At 40.2% G+C, this 18,950-nt stretch overlaps 1 protein-coding gene across 12 annotated transcripts in view; it reads right to left on the bottom strand.

Annotated features, from left to right (window-relative positions):
- Positions 1-18,950, bottom strand: part of HMG20A (high mobility group 20A) — a 119,492-nt gene that overhangs the window by 40,317 nt on the left and 60,225 nt on the right. For 5 of the 12 annotated variants that reach the window (XM_060401731.1, XM_060401733.1, XM_060401730.1 and 2 more), the window contains 6 exons: positions 18,472-18,604; positions 17,347-17,378; positions 9,871-9,946; positions 8,960-9,175; positions 7,366-7,508; positions 1,960-6,359 (listed from right to left, as the gene is read on the bottom strand). In XM_060401731.1, the coding sequence (XP_060257714.1) occupies positions 7,372-7,508; positions 8,960-9,175; positions 9,871-9,946; positions 17,347-17,378; positions 18,472-18,604 (594 nt within the window). In that variant the 3' untranslated portion in view covers positions 1,960-6,359; positions 7,366-7,371. Of the gene's footprint in view, positions 1-1,959; positions 6,360-7,365; positions 7,509-8,959; positions 9,176-9,870; positions 9,947-17,346; positions 17,379-18,471; positions 18,605-18,950 lie in introns of those variants that run through there. The other 7 variants (XM_060401727.1, XM_060401729.1, XM_012098660.5 and 4 more) reach the window with 3 other exon arrangements.

Below are 18,950 nucleotides of genomic sequence, written 5' to 3'. Positions count from 1 at the left end.
ATGAAAGTCTACTTCTATACCCACTGTCTTATATATTCTTATCTAAACATCTAAGGCATTTTCTTTCCATCCCAGTAGTTGCAAGTAGTTTACAAAAATCCTATCTGGGCAATTTGCATTGACCCTGCTCTTAGTTTCCCAGTGCCATCCTTATCTCACAGCTCCTCCTCCTTTCTGCATTTTTCTAGGCTAAGAGAACTGACATTTTATGCTTCTGGCAGACGATCCTCCCTATGGACCATGTTCCCCCAGCACTAAACTGAAATGGTTTCTGGGTAAGAGGAAGTACATTAACATTTTCACTTGATCTTTTAAATTCTCAATCCTCATCTTTTTTGTGAGCTAGTGTATGAGCTAGTGTTTATTTCTATAGATACTGTAAAATATATTTTTAAGCACTGGCTATGTGTTAGCATGTAGCAAGGTCCTTGACTTGGAACCCTCAGTTGCAAGGCAGGAAATTTAGAGGGCAGGAAGTAGCTACGAGCTTTTCTGCCAAGCAATACTTCAATCTCCCCACCCGTAGGGAAAGATTATCCTGTTGTTGTTTTAATCCAGCAGATGCTGAACAGTTAGAGAAAGGGAACAAACAACTGGAGGAAATACTGCCACCTGGTTATGCTGACTTTTCCAGACAAGATTGGCCACCAGCTGTTGAGAGGGAAGGGATGAACTAAGGTGGCAACAGGAAAATGCTAACTCTGGTTGAATTTGGTTGTCAGCTTTTTGGCTGTTTAAGTGGGGGGAAGTACCAAGGAAGTACATGGTCATTCATGATGGCCAAGGGGCAAAGACAGGATAATACATCGTGCTCACTAGCAGAGCAGGGCTGGCCTTAGAGTCTGCGCTGGCCTATGCATACATACAGTCCACATATGAGTCATGTAACTAACTCAGTTGCCTACTTGGTATTTATTTTCTCCTTCCTTACTGACTAAAACCTGTATATTATTGGAGGTAGTAATGCCCAAGGAAAGATGACATTCCTTGGCCTCCCATAGCTAGCTGTTGTCACATGACTGCGTTCTGGAAGCGTTGTGTGGTTTCTAGGAAGACTCTTCAAAGGGTGCTGACTCAGCTGAGTTTGCCCATTTTTGTCCTTGCCCTTTTTCTTCCTTTAAGCTACCAGGAATTTCAAATGATGGCTGATGGTCAAGTGGCTGTTTTTGACCATGAAATGACCTTGAGAAAGGAATCTTCTTGTGGTGCAGACAAGAACCCCCTATACTGGTCTTGGATTGCCTACCTTTGGAATACTTTTCAGTGAGAGAGATGTATCTTATTTAAGCCTTTGCTGATTTGAGTTTCTGTTAAATGTAGTCAAGTCTGACCCTGAGTTGCCTCAATAATTCCTGGCATTCATTTAAGATTCTTCATAGCCTCCAAAGTACGGTCAATTCATCACCCAATTCTGTCTTTCTGACAAGTGTAAGAGAGCTGAGGCATGTCAGATGAGCATGTCAGATGAGGAAACTGGGAACAAAAATGCCACATAACTAGCTTACTAGGCGGGCAGCAGGCTTTGGAAGCCAGAAGAGCTCACCCCTAGAATTTTAAGAGCATGCTGGAAGTAGGTGACAAATTTCCCTGAAAACAGATTTTGACTAATGAAGTAGTGGTTACTTTTAAAAGCAAGTATTTAAGGAAAATTTATCTCTTCAGTCAAAAGGAAGACTGTCTTTAGGCCTCCTATCAAGGGGGCTGAAGTCACTGACTTTAAGAACATGAGACTTCTTTCAAGTTGCCTCCAGAACACTACTGCTACCTTAAAATGAATTATAATTCACTGTATTCTTATAGCATACATTAGGAGAACTGAACCCTCAAACAGACTAAGACACATTTTGAATAAGCAATTAATAAAATGAATGCTACCATTTTAAAAGTGTAACAGACAATGATTAATGCAGAGTTGACGAAGTCTTTAAGACAAGAAGGCAATGCAGGTAAAGCTGAATCGAGTGGATTCAACATAGAAAAGTTTTTAATGAGGCAAACATCAAGCAAGCATATCGACTTCTTTAAAAAACAAAGAAAATCTAAAAGTTTAATTACAAAAACACTTGTACAGAAAACTTGGCATTTCAACAGTTTCAAACACATGTACACATTTTTTTCCTAAAATTTCATTCTGTCAGAATCTGTCCCATTTTCTTCAGCTGCTCTTTGTGTTTTAATAAAAAGAAAGAAATCTGTAACACTGAATAGGCAACAATTTATTTCTTGAGAAGAACATATTAGTGCAATAATATCTACAAGTTTACTGGGAAATGTGAATTAGGTATTGTGTTAGCCTCTGAGCTCACTACCTTCCTGGCTGGACACAGAGAAGAGAGCAGGCAAGACAGACCTGCTTCACGGAAACTTCTTGTTTTGTGGCAGTTGAATTCCAGCCACCAGGGAGTCGGGTGTAGCTGCTGGGAGGGCCAGCATGCCAGGAGCAGGTTGCTATTTTGTGAAAATGCTTTCAAATTGCCAGCCTTCTTGAGATCTCATGCATTCCCGATTACGGATGGCTTTCAAGTCAGTGTCAGGTATCTATCCAGACGAAGTAGAAGGATGAGCTCTGGACCTATTACAGCCTTCCCTGGTGCACAGCACTGCTAATAATACTGTGCAAAACTAACATAAAGGCGAGACAGAGAGAAATATGAGGATGAAGAAAGGAGACAAAGTATTTGGCAGAAGGCAGACACAAACTCCAGAACTGACTTGGCTGTCCTTCTGCCACAGACAGTGCATTCCAGCTTGGACTGAGCAGGCAGAGTGTCTGAGAGAAGAGCTAGGAATGGCCAGTGAGAGTAGGAAAACACAGAAGAGCAGGTGAGTTGGCAGGTTTAGAGAGATAATGATGGGCTCTTATTCTCAAAGACAGCCAAGGTAGTATATGTATGGGGTTCAGTACATGAAAATTTGATGTGTGTTCACGTAAGAACTTTTAACAAGGTTTTTTTTTTTTTTTTGCTGTTGTTTTGTTTCCTTTGGGTTAAGAAAGAAATCAGGGGAGGAGATGCTGAGAAGACAGGAGGGTTGCAGCAACATGATGGGGGTGTCTGGCTTGCACCCTGGCCTGTGAGCATACTGTGAGGGGGCCACACTTCCACCTGCCCTTGGTGGCGTGGTGCCTGGACAGTGGGCTCAGCGTGCCCTGCTTTGGTTCCAAAGAGCTCAGCTGCAACTGCCAGCCTTGTGCTTCACAGCATCAACACATAACACAACAAAACCAAACCCTGAGGTGAAAATCAGAAACCTCTCTTCCCTTTTGCTGTGTTTTTTTTTTAATCACAAGAGGGCAGAAGGAAGGAAAGCCTGTCCCTTTGACACAGACTATGCAGTTATGATTAGAGAAGAAAGACAAAGGATGGAGAATTCCTCCGTGTTCTCTTCTGTCAGCTGGCAGTATTCTGATGACATTTCCGCCATCTGTATCCATAACTCAGTACACCTCAAGCACACAGGGATTTCCTCTGTTTTCACTTATAAGAAACTTTAGGATCTTTTTCAATACCAAGTGATAAACTACTTTCTTGTTTTGTCCTGTTTACCAGTGACCTTTCCCTCAGCAAAAATATTCCACAAGTCACTGCCAACAGATGGGAACAGAAGAGCCTTGCTGGGGCCGGGACGCAGGGTACGTGCAGGAGCGGTGCTTAGAAAACAGCAGGCAGTACCAAGGCAGGAGGAAAGAGTGCTCTCCTTCAGGGCAGCAATCACAAAGCCTCCACTACAAGGGCTGGCACCCACTGAGCGCTGTGTGGGGTATGAGACACAGCCTCGCTCCACAGGACACTGTCAACAAGAAGCTCCTTTCTTTGGAGTCACAGCAGGACAATGATGGGAGAAGACTGGGCCTGTCCAATGAGAGAAACTCTCCTTCAGAGTCCTGCTGAGCAACAAAGCCCAGAGGTCAGAAAATGGAGACATCTAACTTGGTGGGGTGAAGAAAATATAAAAAAATTAACCCCCAAAAGCATTAAGAAAAGAAGTGACAGCTAGGTAGGAAAACCACTGATAAAAACCACAGAGCCACTGATAAAAGAGTCCAATCTGAACGAAGCAGAACAAAGAGAAGGCTTCCTTTCTGCTGCAGAAGGTGCCTGTCTCGGGGGTGTCTAGTCAGCGGAGTATACGCAGGCCCGCTGGAGCAGAAGCAGAGACGACAGGAGACTGAAGACTCGCACACGGTCAAAGCTTCACAAGGACAATCCCACAAGAAGCTCCCACACATGCTCCTTCTGCGGCTCCCTCACATGGCTTCCTGGGGTGAAGGCATGTACCTCCTAACTGACGGTTCTTTCACAAGCAGAATAATCTGTACGCCCTCTCTGCCTCCACTCAACTCAAATTTCCATGGATGGCTTCTCATTCTGAACAAGTAAAACCACTTACAGAACATCCTGGAGCTCTAAGACCTGTAGAACTGGGAGAAAAAAAAAAAAAACAAACGAAAAAAGATACCAAAAGGGAAGCACAGATCAGAAAGGGTTCAGACTTTGGGTGAAAATACTGCAATGCTCTATTTTCAAAAGGGTTAAGGTGAGTAGCAGGGTGTATGTAAACCAAGGAGCTCATAAAACTGCAAGCAACCAACCTCACTGAGGCATTTTAGACATTTCAACGACAAACGTGGCCCTGCTCCAGTTCAGCCACAATGGGGAGGTTGGAAAATTGCCAGCCAAACACAGAAAACCAAGTATCAGGGACAAATTTGATGATGAAAAATGAGTACTTTTGTCCTGGTCAATCAAACCAACTTCTTCAAGTATAAATCTAAGGCTCCCTGCATGTGTAGGGAAGTACTGTGTGCATAAGATGAATAAATTCTTACATCTATAAAAATGCAATCACATAAAAAAGTTGTTTTCTTTCCAGTCCTCAAACAGGTAACTATTTATCATTTGGTTCAACTGAAATCAAGCAACATATGGCTTTTGATATATACAGTAGTCACCTCTCCATGTGAAATCACCCCTATGGCTTCCTCCCAGCTCCACTTTTTCTAAGTATAAGTTAACCACAAAGAAAAATGACAGCTGGGGTAATTCTTCCATTCTAATAAAAAATAATTATAAAATGGCTGAACAAAAATTTACATTATAATTGCTGGATTGTAACTTTTTTCCTAATTACCCCCCATTTATCTTACTGCTTTAATTCTAAGATTTTTTTAGTGCTCTGCCTTGACACCCATCCCTATCTCCTTGTATCAATGTTCTAGAAACTCAATTGCATTTAGATACATGTGTTCTAGTTCTAGAATCTGCACTTGCCTACTTAGGTATTTTTAGGCAAGACATCTCACCTCTCTGGGACTCAGTTTCTTTGTATGTACAATGATGGGATTTCTAAAGGCCCCTTCCAGCTCTAACATGCTCCTCTAAAACCACAGACCATTCGCTTCCTTTCACTTGCTGGCTCCTGACAAAGGAAGAAAACTTTGCCAAGCCCATGTCAGAGTAATGAATTGCACCATGAATGCTGGGGACATCAGGCCTAGTTGTCTGTACATATTTGTGTAATGAAGCCAAGCTAGAATTAATCACAGTCTTTATAACTGTTTCATTTGACAGTTTCAGGGTGTGGAGAACTAACCATTCTTAGTTATGTTTACATGGCTAGATTGTAAAAATCTGTAGTAACAAAACCGTTCACATTTTCAGCTACTCTTTCTTTTAGGGGCAAAATATTTGTAGGTTAAAATCAAGGATAATGATAACGTTCTAGGTTTTCAAAGCCACCTCAGAAAGCAGATATGACAGTTTATATCCTTAAGATGGGTAAAGCTTTAGAAAAGTCTTATTGGTCAAATGCTCAAAATGGAAAACCATTTTTGGCTCAAAACTCACAACAACTGCCCTTTACCTATGTGAGGAGACAGCATGTTATCATGCTCTTCCACAGTCCTCCACACTGTTTCTCCCAGCTCTTTCTTTTCAAGCCTACCAGAGTGCTAACTGAAAACACTGAGTGAAAATGAGAAGGATGATGAGCTCCTGAAAATCCCAGACCTAGATTTACAAGCTGTTTCCTTCATAAACAGCAGCAGTAATGCCGTTTCTTTATTCTGTAGGGAGTCCAGTCATCTCTTAGAAGTATGGTCTGTTCCATCTGGCTACTGACTAGAAGGACAGTAATCCTTTCCCCCATCAGAGCATGACTGGGATAAAGTATGACGAATCGCCCTGTACAGTTACTATTGGAGCCTGTGGCCAAGAAGGAGAGAGATGACTGCCTTTGTCTCTGCAGGCAGACACGACCTCATTAGATAAAGAATTATAGGCGTTATTTATTCTTGCACATGTTGCTCAAGGTTCAGACCATGTTAGAATATGAACATGTATATGAGTATGCTCATTTACCTGTAAGACAAATAAAGATATAAATCCATGACCAGCCTTGCTAAGAAGTGTATCCTGCCATCCACTCTTGTTTTAGAAACCATATATGGCCATTCACTGTGTGATCCAACCCTAAGATTTCCACATAGTTCATATGTCTGCAGGGATGGAACAATTTAATTGACAGACCAAAGGGGTGTCAATTATGGAATGACAAACTAAAGGGTACTCTACCTCTAGGAATCTGAGTGAAAAAATACCAGTTCCATTTAAGAAATGATACTGATGATTGACCGTTAGTACCAAAAAATTTATAAAGGCAGGCCTCCTTTGGAAATGTATTTTTTCTCTTCCAAAAGGATGTAAAACATATTACAAGTCATTTCTTGAATGTATCTTTTAAAAGTTTATTTTCTTATTTCTCTCCTTTCACTTATTGAGAGTTTATATATTTTTAAATATATTCAATCAAGGCATTAACTGTTTCATTGTAAGTTTAGTCCACATTAACATTTAACACACAACTGTTACTCCGATATTGAGTGGTGAATGAAAAGCTTACGGACATAGGCTTGTACACATACAATGTCTCACTGACTATTGTTATTGTTAAATTATCATTTAATTTACAGAGAAAAGGAAGCTTAACAATTAAGTGATACTTATTTTGTCCAATGTGTTCTTTGGGGGGTTATTTCCTTTAAATTTCTCACTCAACCTTCAAAACCCTATGGGAAACTAATACCTAAGAATACAACTTAATAAGTGACAAAGCTAGAATTGAGATCCAACCACAAAAATCATGCCCTTTCTATTAAGCCACATGGAGGCATGCATGAGGAAAAACTATCTTGATTCAGTTTTCCAACACTATTTACTACATTCAGCAACCAAGCAACAGGAATCTTAAGCCTCCAACTCACTTATTCAATGTCATTCCAGGATTTTAATAGTATTAATAAAGTCTAATGCCATCTTAGTTTTGATGATGTGCTGGCATGTACGAATCAAGTCAGTGAGCACTCACCATTCCCTAACGATCAAGCCTGTTCACAACTTCTCGAACTGTAGCTATGAAGTTTTCATTGTCTTGGGGATTAGCTAAAATAATACTGTGCAGTCTGTTCATATAGGAGTCGATAGTGTCCACTGTAGGTGTCTCTCCACTTCCTGAAGTGAGATAAGAGAAAGTAAGAAAAGCTTCTCCATTCAGTTCAATAGTAACACAGATCAGTGATTCCACAGCAAAAGAAACTTGATTCTAATGGGGTCTGCTCCACAGAGAAGACTTTAATTTCAGAGGAGAGACTTTTAGACCTCAAAGAAATGAAATTAATCCACATACTCTACATAAACAGATGGACTATTATTGCTGCACAGCATATAGGTGTAGTTGCATAAAACAGGTTAAAGACTCTCTTAGATCTGCTGTGACTATCTGCAACATGAAAACATATATAAGAAATACGAGTACTTATTTTCCTTCCCATTAAGACAATATCACAGAACCAGCACATTTATATCAGAAAAGTGCTCTGGGGGAACAGGTGACGTGGGAGAGGGTATCAAGAAATAAAAACGTCCAGTGATGAAATAAATTAAGTCATGGGGGTGGAGTGTGCAGTATGGTGACTGTAGTCAACAGTACTGTACTACATATTTGAAAGCTGCCAAGAAAGCGTATCTTAAAAGTTCTCATCACAAGAAGAAACATTTGTTTGTAACTTTGTATGGTGGTACAGTGTTCTTGCCTGGAGAATCCCAGGGACGGGGGAGCCTGGTGGGCTGCCGTCTATGGGGTCACACAGAGTCGGACACGACTGAAGTGATTTAGCAGTAGCACAGGTTTCCCAGGTAGCACTAGCAGTAAAGAACCCACCTACCGATGCACGAGAGATAAGAGTTCAATCCCTGGGTTGTGAAGATCCCCTGGAGGAGAGCATGGCAACCCACTCCCAGTATTCTTGTCTGGGAAATCCCATGGACAGAGGAACTTGGAGGGCTACAGCCCACAGGGTTGCAAAGAGTAGGACACGCCTGAAGTGACTTGGTGTGCATACACGCATGGTAGCACATGGTAACTAGACTTGCGGTGATCATTTCACAGCGTATATAGATATAGAATCATTATGTTGTACACTAGAAATTAATACAATGTTATATGTCAATTATAGCACAATTAAAAAAAAAAGAAAAGCACTCCACTGAGGATTTATTACACAGTTTCAACTATTCTGAAAATCAAGTTAAGCTTAATAGAAAGTAGATTATGTTAAAATATAATTGAAGGAAAATTTAACTGAGCAGAGAGTCTGAGATTTCGGATTATTTTAACCAATGGGCTGTGCTGTGCTTAGTGGCTCAGTCGTGTCTGACTGTGACGGAATGGACTAGAGCCCACCAGGTTCCTCTCTCCGTGGGGATTCTCCAGGCAAGACCTCCAGATTTTAACCAATACTGAGATTCTATTACATGACCTACAGAAAACTCTGGGGAAACAGCCTCGGAGTTTATTGGTCTTCCCCTTGACGGGAGACTTCAGCCTCACCACACTAACACCAACATATGCAGCACCTCCCCAGCCCCCACCGCTTTCACGACTCAGGTGGGGATGATGTTACCAGGCAAGGGCATGCTGGCGAAGCTGCTGGTCAGCACCTGCCGGAGCGTCTCCAAGTGCTGCTGTAAGACGGTGTTGCGGCTGCGCTCCTGGATCACGTCCACCTCCAGTTTCTCCACCGCTGTGCGCATGCTCTCCACGTGCTTTTGCAGGGCTGCGTTCCTCTCCTCAAATTCCATGTTGGATTTGCGAAGCTGACGGAGCTCTGCCTCCCGAGCTGAGGACGCAAGCCCCCCAAAACACAGGTAACACAGTGTCTCTGAGGAGTCCCAGTGACTCTTCTAGAAGTTCTGCTTAGCTAATTAGCTACCCCTCCTCCTGTCCCTAGTCTTATTATGGCCTTTCAGGTAGCAATTTCAGCAATAAGACGCCTGGCTCTCCAGAGTTATTTTAATTCTTAAAGCTGGTCATATTCTATACTTAAGACTGCAAGGAACAGCTGCAATTCCCAGTGTTTGTTTGTTTGGTTTGTTTAAAGTTGTGCTATGAGAAGCCTGAGGGGTTTCACAGGGGGATCCTGGGAGACTGGGCAAGCACAGCTGTGGGTCCAAAGCTTTACTGCAGTGGGGTCAGCTTTGCTCTTATTTATTTTATATTTTGGACATCCATGCAAGCTTTCATTTGTACAAAGGGTTCTTGGCTAACAGCCTGAAAGCAACTGAATTAGTGATGTTTATTTATTTCCTCTGATTCAGAGACTAAAGCTACTTTGACGACACTGGCTGAGCTTTCCTCCACTGGTTTCTGAGTAACTATTTTTAATAGAGAGTGAAATAGAAGCAGTTTCCTTCTTCCAGACCAGTCCCAGGTTCGGGAATATTGCTACCATTGCTTTCGAGCAATTAATTTCTCCTGACAACTAAATCCCCTGTCACAGGTGTGAGGAACACAATACGATCCTCTGGTAATCACCTTTGCTGTGGTTCAGGAATTCCTCTGTAAATATAGGGATGTCAAAAACAGACCGTTCCTTTACTTCTGCTTCTTTCTGTGAATCAAAGTAACAAAACAGTTAATTCTTAAACTAAATTAAACAGTAGTACCCGCAGGCACAATGGTCATGTTTTCCTGAACGAAATAGTAAGATGAGCAGCAATCAGTCTAGGTGACGCTGTGAAGAAACTGTATTCACCTTTCCTTTGGAACCAAACTTTCACAGAGCTCAAGCATGTTAAGTATTCAGATCTCTCAGGTGACAACTGCTGTGCAATGAGAAACCTTTAAACAAACCTACATAAATTTCCCTAATGGAGATGTTGGAAACCATTGCTTAGCTCTCTGCTCTGAATAGTCAACAGTGTACAAGGGAGAAAGTGACTGAGGTAGGTATCAGTCAGTTCAGTTCAGTCGCTCAGTCACATCTGATTCTTTGCAACCCCATGGACTGCAGCATGCTAGGCCTCCCTGTCCATCACTGGCTCCCGGAGCTTGCTCAAACTCATGTCCATTAAGTCGGTGATGCCATCCAACCATCTCATCCCCTGTCGTCCCCTTCTCCTCCCACCTTCAATCTTTTTCAGCATCAGGGACTTTTCAAATGAGTCAGTTCTTCACATCAGGTGGCCAAAGTATTGGAGCTTCAGCATCAGTCCTTCCAATGAATATTCAGGACTGATTTCCTTTAGGATGGCAGTTGGATCTCCTTGCTATCCAAGGGACTCTCAAGAGTATTCTCCAACACCACAATTCTAGGTTGGTCATAACTTTTCATCTAAGAGGTAGGTATAGAGAAACAATTTCTAGGTGATTTTTCCATTGCTTCTGTTGGTTATGCATATAAAGTGCTCTCTGAGATAGGATGATACAATCTAACTTTGCAGAGTAGACAATACGAATTTTAAGCAGAGATCTGCCAGCCACAAGCAATAATAACGGTATTCCATTAGGACGTCTACTTTTACTTCTCCTTATTTACAAGGGCAGCCTGTAACGGGGATCTTTCAGACTTTCTTTGGACACAGGAAAAACAAACAAAACCAAAAAGTCAGTAATAACTAGGCTCTAAATATGAGAATGCCAAGGATTATGTGAGAGAAAAAATAATAAACCTAAAATTAATTCACCAATAAGCCATTAAAAATAAAAGTCTCACAAAACCACTGCAAAACATATTCCACAATGATCTTTGTGAATAAAGTCAATATTTCAAAATGCTTTAGCAGCAATTTCTATAATGAATTTAAAGTTGAAAAGCATTAAGAATATAAATTATAAGTGTCTTGGCAGTATTTAAAATCTTGCATAATATAAGATGGTAAAGAAAACAGTGGGAAATGAGTACTGAAGAAATTGCTAGTGAAATCTGAGTATTTCAAAACCTTTATAACATAAAGAAAAGTTTAAAAAGTCTAGAAATCATTCCTATAAAAACACATTTAGTGCCAGAGATAGAATGTATATTTCCTACTCTTGCCACCACTAGTCTTTTATCTTTGAACACAAATATGATTTGGTGCCCAGCAGAAAGGCTAAGCAGTTAACAGCCTATGAGGGAACTCTGACAGCCAAGCTCCTGTTTTCCTATTGGTGCCTGCCTTGTTATGGAGGGTTGGGCTATGTGAACTGCCTGCCAAGGGCAGCTAATTAAGAGAGACAGCTAGGATGGAGGTCTGAAAAACTATGTATTTACCTGAAGAAACTTTCAGAGCACTTACTTTTTACCCTTTCACCTCTTAAAGAAAGTGAAGTTTTCCATAATGATTTAAAAACAACAGAATTATCACTGAGGGTCCCAGTTTCAACAGGCAAAGCTCTGCCTCAAGCCAGTTCTTCAGTTCAGTTCAGTCGCTCAGTTGTGTCCAACTCTTTGCGACCCCATGAATCGCAGCACGCCAGGCCTCCCTGTCCATCACCAACTCCCGGAGTTCACTCAAACTCACATCCATCGAGTACGTGATGCCATCCAGCCATCTCATCCTCTGTCATCCCCCTCTCCTCCTGCCCTCTATCCCTCCCAGCATCAGAGTCTTTTCCAATGAGTCAACTCTTCGCATGAGGTGGCCAAAGTACTGGAGTTTCAGCTTTAGCATCATTCCTTCCAAAGAAATCCCAGGCCTGATCTCCTTGCAGTCCAAGGGACTCTCAAGAGTCTTCTCCAACAACACAGTTCAAAAGCACCAACTCTTCGGTGCTCAGCTTTCTTCACAGTCCAACTCTCACATCCATACATGACCACTGGAAAAACCATAGCCTTGACTAGACGGACCTTTGTTGACAAAGTAATGTCTCTGCTTTTGAATATGCTATCTAGGTTGGTCATAACTTTTCTTCCAAGGAGTAAGTGTCTTTTAATTTCATGGCTGCAGTCACCATCTGTGGTGATTTTGGAGCCCCCAAAAATAAAGTCTAACATTGTTTCCATTGTTTCCCCATCTATTTGCCATGAAGTGATGGGACTAGATGTCATGATCTTCGTTTTCTTAGTGTTGAGCTTTAAGCCAACTTTTTCACTCTCCTCTTTCACTTTCATCAAGAAGCTTTTTAGTTCCTCTTTGCTTTCTGCCATAAGGGTGGTGTCATCTGCATATCGGAGGTTATTGATATTTCTCCTGGCAATCTTGATTCCAGCTTGTGCTTCTTCCAGCCCAGCGTTTCTCATGATGTTCTCTGCATATAAGTTAAGTAAGCAGAGTGACAATATACAGCCTTGATGTACTCCTTTTTATATTTGGAACCAGTCTGTTGTTCCATGTCCAGTTCTAACTGTTACTTCCTGACCTGCATATAGGTTTCTCAAGAGGCAGGTCAGGTGATCTGGTATTCCCATCTCTTTCAGAATTTTCCAGTTTATTGTGATGCACACAGTCAAAGGCTTTGGCATAGTCAATAAAGCAGAAATAGATGTTTTTCTGGAACTCTCTGGTCAGGAGGGGCGGCGATGAGGAGATACCCCTCGTCCAAGGTAAGGAGCAGCGGCTGCACTTTGCTGGAGCAGCCGTGAAGAGATACCCCACGTCCAAGGTAAGAGAAACCCAAGTAAGATGGTAGCCAGTTCTTGGTGGATTTCAAAGAGAATTAATGTATGGGTAAGAAAGACTGGTTCCAGAAGAGATCTTAGATATATTTCAAAGTGGCTTTCTCTCAACTCTGCTGGCTTACCATATGCTTTAACTCTGTTACTGTACAAGACATAACAGATATAAGTCCACAAATGACTTTAGATAAAAGCTTATAATTTTATCATCCCATCCTGCTCAGTCTCTTACTTAACTGTACTGGCTTGCTGCTGCTCCTGCTAAGTCGCTTCAGTCATGTGAGATCAATTTACTTAGCTATAGGTCTGAATATATGCCAGTCAGATGGGTCGGTGTGGACGCCTGGCTCCCATTACCATGGTACCAAGAGCCCTCTCCAAGGCTTAGATTCTGCTCAGACAGGTAATTCTGTTTTCTTCCTTGCCAGAGCAGTCCAGACCAAGCTAACTACATAAGGGCAGAGGATAGCACCACATAAGTGCATTAACACACTGCCTCTTGGTACAGATTCTTAAGAGTACAAAATAAGAAACACCACAGCAATTAAATGAAACTGTTCAGTCTCTGAAAGGCCAAGAGAGGAATTCTACTTAACTGAAGAGTCGTCATGAAAACCATCAGCACTCTTCCATTACTGAGTACGTTACTTGGCATTGGAGAGGATCCTCTTGGGGGCTCAGATATACTTACGCTGCTCCAAGGATCGCTCAAGGGATTAAAATCATAAGGATTTCATTACCTCGTCATTGGAGGGGTCTAATTTGTTCAGGTTGAGTGTCATTTTGTCATTTTTCATAAATTAAAGGAGAAACAAAATTATTGTTTCTATCTTAGTTCCCACATGAGACTTAGACACTTTCTTGAGAGTAACACTAGCTGACTCCTGGGTCTAGCAGGCTGGCTTCTGATTTGAGAGGAGCAAGAATACTCTTCACTTTGGTTTTCATTCTATATATTGAGTGGAGGGTAAGAGAACAGAGAGGCCTTTTGAACTGAAACTATTTTGCTGTGATCCAGGCTCAGGGGCAGAATCTCATGAAGTGATATGCTTCTTTCAAGTGCCCTTTAGTTTAAGGAATGCTCTCAGTATTGTGTACCAGGCTGAAGTGCCCCACTGCTATGCAGAATGGCTTGAATGGCTTTCAGGTCAGCATTTCTCGAGCTCTAACAGGCCTCCCCAGTATCTACCTCAGTAACAATGTCTTAGGAATCTAAGTTCCATTAAGGAATACAATAGGTTTTTTTACTACATATATACAAATCAAATCATTTCTGTCTCAAGTGGCAACAAATTTTGGGGACACCACAGGCAGCCAGGCCCATTTTAACTTGCAACACTGTTTATTCTATATAGTGTGGCGGGCACTGCCAAGAGACCTTAATAAGCCTGGGCTACAGACGCCTGGGTTTCAGTCAATTCTGCCTCTAACCAATTCCGTAAGTGATTCTGGGACATTCTCTCCTTTCTTAGGCAAGTCATTTTCCTCACTGGCAAAATGAGGGGGTCAGGTGAGAGGATTTCTGAGGTCTTAGTAAGTTTGATGTGAGCTCAAAAACTGTTTCATGGCATTTGTCATTTTATTCCTAATAGGATAAGAAAAAGAAAATAAGCATGTATTTAGAAATGTGATGTTTTAGGCATGTTGCAAGATACTTGCTCTTTTATTAACTTCCTCATAACTCAGCTCAGGCCACTTTATCCAAAGATATATATGTATATATATATGAAATGCCCCCACAAAACCTAAGTCATCTTTAAGGTCTGATTCAGTTGCTCCTTTCCATGGGGCTTCTGTGGCTTTTTTTTTTTTTTTTTTCCCCACTCATAGTCCTTTCTTATTTTTCTTAACTCTTATTATACTAAGAGGTTATGTGTGGCTGTGTTTAAAAACTGTCAAACCAGTTTTTTAAATTACAACTGTTTTGAAATTACCTAATTTAGTAAGCTATTATTCAATGAAAAAAAAAAAACTGATAAAGTGAGTGACATTAATTGAGTTAATAACCTTACTAAGAGAGCTTTATCCTGACCTGGGCATACAACAGACAGGCTTATAAAGACTAGTGTATATATATTTGAGAAACTACTGCTGGCTTTCCACCTACTCCCTTCTTTTCTTTGGTTTTCGTGTCTAATCCTGAAACAGGAAAATCACAAAGAGACTTATTCCTTTTCACATACTGCAGAAATTCCTATCATACTAAAATAACATATTTTATTAAAATGCTTAATTTCGTAAATCAGCAGCAGATTCTATGATTGACTAAGTCTACTAAATCTTTTCTGATTGCAACTATTAACTTTTTATTAGAGGCAAAAAATGCCATGATTTGGCCAGCAAAATCCATATTGATGAAAGGAGTCAGTCAGTCATTGACCAGAAAATGTGAGATCTAAGATTTTATTGTCCATACTCTCTTTTGTAACTATTAAGGATACAGAAGCTATAAAAGATGCTTAATAGGGAAAAAAAGAAGTTTAGAAAATTTATGATATTGGTGGGCAATAAGTAATTATACAAGAATCTGGCAGTAGAGAAAACTTATAACACAATTCAATTATGATTTAAAACATATAGTGTACATATAGTTTCTCAAGCAAAAAAAAATTTCATCCTAATTGGAACACAGAGATGTCATATATAACTACATTTATATAGGATTTATATGAAAAATAAAATGTTCATATTTACCATGCTTCTCACTTTATAATTCATGGATGGTGATAAATCTATTTGAATTGTGAATCTAAAAGTTTTCTCTACATTTTGAAGGTAACCAATACCAAATTAAGTATGAGAACTATAACTCCACGATAAACAAGTTATTATTTTGAAGAAATGATTTTCCTGATTTAGTGAAAAACCCAGGGCATGCAAAAGAGTGCATCAGAAAATTCTTTGTGTGTAAGTTTCCATTGTTATTTCAACAAATGGGTTTTGTATAAAAACAAATGAGTATTTGTGGAATAACTCCTCCATATAAGAGCATAATGCAAGATGGTACGTGGATGGGTACAGAATGGAAACTAGACTACACATGCCTTCAAAGAGATTATAATCCAAGAGTGTTAATGACAGAAACACTTGAGTAACTCTGGCACCTTAGCCAGACCAGCTAAGTGGATAAAAGACATAAAGAGAACTGTGAGGTTTAAAGGAAGTTGGAGGAAACAGGAAAAGCTTGAAGGAGAAAAATGGAACTTGAAATAGGGTTTGATGGATGACTAGAATTTAGAGGCAAAATTGGATGATATGAGAGGGTGATAAAAAAATGAGTGAGGGAAAGAAAGTATTCTTATGAAAGGAAGAATATGAGCACAGGCATGAGGCAGGAAAGGATGGGGCACTTAGAGAACAGTCAGTATTTTTTAAGTACATAAGATATATATGGACAGTTTGGGAGTCTGGAATGGACATGTACATACTGCTATATTTAAAACAGATAACTAACAAGGAACTACTATATGGCACATGGAACTCTGCTCAGTGGGTGGCAGCCTGGAGGGGAGGGGCGTTTGGGGAAGAATGGACACATGTATATGTAGGGCTGAGTCTCCTTCGCTATCACAACACTGTTATTCAGCTATGCCCCAATACAAAATAAAAAGCTTAACAAAAAGTTTATATAGGAGTTAGGTTATTTGGAAAGGGAAATTGACACTTAATTACAGAAAACCCTGGTTGCTGGGTCTGAATGTGATTTGGTAAGCAATGAGGAGTCACTGAACATTTTCATGCACGAAAATACCATACATTTTATTTTCGTACAATCATATATTAACCATAGGCTAAGTAAGTATTTAAAGCTCTCTAGCAACACAGCCAACACACATAGGTCTCAATCCTATAAGGGAACACAGATCAAAATCCTATTGCTGAAACTGAACCAAATGGAGGGGAAAAGACCAGTAAACAAATATGTGCCAGGGAAGAAAGGAGGCACAGAAATCAAGATATTGTCACTTGTGCTCTGCAGATGCTGTAAGTTGAATAGTGCATTTTAACTAAATGCTGGATTTCCTAAATAACAACTTTCTGAGAGTCAGAATATAGTATCTGGTGATGATAAACTATGGTCAAGTTATAGCTATTAGTTGGTCCCCATTTCTATACATCACTCCAGATTCCAGCCATCTTCAGCATTTAAAGCCAGTAAAATTCTTGGACCACAAGAAAGGACTAGAGTTAGGGGCTTTAGTTCAAGAACAGACTCATGACATAAGTGTCTGCCATATGCTAAGAATCCTTAAGCTAAAAGGCAACTAACTCACTCCTAATTACAGGAGAGAAAATGCTCTGCCATTCATTAAAAAACAGTCCAATAGCATTTCAAACAGCATCATCATTATATACATTACATACATATATCACATGAATACACACACACACAATGAAGACAGAAAGTTAGTTACCTCATGATCATGAGTGGCCTGTCGGGCTGCATCTAAAAATATGAAAGAACAAGAACATTAAGCTGAAAAACAAAACAAAATTTAAAAAAACTTAAATGACTGTGCCAAAATACAGAAACTGCTGGTATATGTGGGTTCTCAAAACATATCATATTTTCTCTAATAGCTTTATTAATCAGTCAACAAAAGTTAAAGGGAACCCCATCTTATAGGTTATGCAATTAGATGGAAGAGAAAGAGCAGACACAGTCCTCACCTTTAAGGAGAACAGGGTGGGAGAGTGGACAGGAAATGCATGCCAAAGGCTGTTTGCACAACATTACAGTTTAGCAGGCAAGATGCCCAAATGCGGAGAAGACGCAATGGCTAAGGAATGACAGGCTGTTATGAGTGGGGCTTCTTTCTTTGGCAGTGTTCCCTGAAAAAGGGGAACTTTAGCAATACTTAAACAGTGTGATGAACAATTTTTCAGAAAACAAAAGATCCATGAAGACCAGGATCTTCTCTATCTTGTTTACCTTTGCATCCTTAATGCCTAGGTGAGACCCTGATATATAATAGGAAGTGTTCAACATATTTTTTGAATACATGCAAATAAGAATGAGTGAATTAAAAAGATTAATCACTGGAAGCTGGGAGAAATGATCACATGAAAGGCTTAGAGGTGTTACTGAAAGTGTTAGTTGCTCAGTCGTGTCCAACTCTTTGCAACCCCATGGACTGTAGCTTGCCAGGCTCCTCTGTCCATGGGATTCTCTAGGCAAGAATACTGGAGTGGGTTGCCATTCCCTTCTCCAGGGGACTTTCCCGACCCAGGGATCAAATCCGGGTCTTCTGCATTGCAGAGAAATGCCTAAAGTGGAGATAGAAGAAAAAGCACACACAACTAAAAGGGGCCTTGGAGTACAAGTCAAACTGTTGATCCTGGATATGGAAACCCAATTGAAATTTCTAAATGAGAGCAGTGTGATTTTAATAAATGTTGAAGATGATGCTTTGAGTGAATCTAGTATAATAGGGAAATGATAGAAACATATCTTTTATCTTTATTGCTGTAATTGTAGGCTTTATGACAATACACCATGCAGAATAAACTACAAATATATTTGATTCTGGTTCTGATACCTTGTCTATGAGATTTGCCTTTCTGACGGTCCTGGGTTTTCCTGCTGAAAACCTTGTAGGCCTCAGTCTTCTGATACTGCTCCAGTTCCTTCATGTAACGCTCCTTATCTCTGTCTGCCTCATCAAGGTAGCGCTAGGAAAGAAATGTGGAATTATTTTCAAGAAATAGATCTTACTGAGGTACAATACCAAATAACTCTTTGAAGAAAACAAAAGATAATTAGAACATGGAAAGAAAAGCAAAAGTGGAATAAGCTTTGAGCATTAAAAAAAAAGTCATGTAAAAAAAAAATCTCTCAATTATAAAAGAAAAAGGCAATTTTGACTTTTTAGACTATAGCCTTTTTTAACTTACTGAAGACAAGTTCTACTGAGGTCATTCTCATAAAAAATTCACGAGAAGATTATGGTTCTTCCTCTAATCCTATAGATAGAAGTACACATGGCCACTAGAGTCCTCAACACACCACACAGGCACA

This window comes from Ovis aries, chromosome 18, assembly GCF_016772045.2.
Source record: "Ovis aries strain OAR_USU_Benz2616 breed Rambouillet chromosome 18, ARS-UI_Ramb_v3.0, whole genome shotgun sequence".
Lineage (NCBI taxonomy): Eukaryota > Metazoa > Chordata > Mammalia > Artiodactyla > Bovidae > Ovis > Ovis aries.
Note: the sequence above shows the minus strand (reverse complement) of the source record. Positions and strands in the feature narration are given on the sequence as shown.